The 685-nt window shown below is 20.3% G+C and overlaps 1 protein-coding gene across 1 annotated transcript in view; it reads right to left on the bottom strand. All coding sequences in view use genetic code 6, as the record gives it.

Moving 5' to 3' along the window:
- The window catches only part of TTHERM_002653519 (kinase domain protein), a gene marked incomplete at both ends in the record, with an annotated part of 9,517 nt that extends 9,514 nt beyond the window's left edge, over positions 1-3 (bottom strand). The window contains one exon of the mRNA XM_012796077.1: positions 1-3. This exon is cut by the window's left edge and continues 556 nt beyond it. Within this exon, the coding sequence (XP_012651531.1) occupies positions 1-3 (3 nt within the window).
- Between the last annotated feature and the right edge of the window lie 682 nt (positions 4-685).

Raw genomic sequence — 685 nt, 5'->3', positions numbered from 1 at the left:
CATGTTTTATATAAATATAACACTCGCAGCTTTACAACTTCAATAAAATTTAAAATCACAGTTGTGTATTAAAAGCCATAAACCTTGTTATTAATTTCAAATACTTAAAAGTATCATTTCATTTTTGTAGCATTAGCTAGCTAATTTTAATATGATTTTGTTATATAATTGCAAGAATGTATGTAGAATAATTTTGATATACATCATCCTAAATATCCGCATACTTAGATTTATTTCTTTTGGCTCTTTATTTTTTTTTGATTACTTTGGTGGAACAAAATTTCAGGCTAAAATTTAAAAATTAAATGAATGAATAATAATTAATTGATAAATTGAAAAACCCTTTTATTTTCATGTAATAATATTTATCTATATTAATTAATATCTAAGGAAAATTTTTTAACTAATTTCTCAATATACTAATATCTTTTGCAAGTGAATTTTTTCTTTCACAAAAGCAACAAGCAGTTTAAAGTATTCAATCAATATTTTGTATTTTTTAAACAATTTCATAATAAACCTTATCTAGGATAACCTATTTGTTGGATTTTTTCTCTTTGAATAACATTTTTAAAAAATTTTTTCATCATTTTCTTAATCAAATTTAATATTTCAGCTCTTATCTATATTATAATTAAATTATAGATGATTGAATATCTTCAAATCTCAACATTTTTTATACAAA

The sequence above is a fragment of the Tetrahymena thermophila genome (genome assembly GCF_000189635.1).
Source record: "Tetrahymena thermophila SB210 genomic scaffold scf_8254772, whole genome shotgun sequence".
Classification (NCBI taxonomy): domain Eukaryota; phylum Ciliophora; class Oligohymenophorea; order Hymenostomatida; family Tetrahymenidae; genus Tetrahymena; species Tetrahymena thermophila.
Note: the sequence above shows the minus strand (reverse complement) of the source record. Positions and strands in the feature narration are given on the sequence as shown.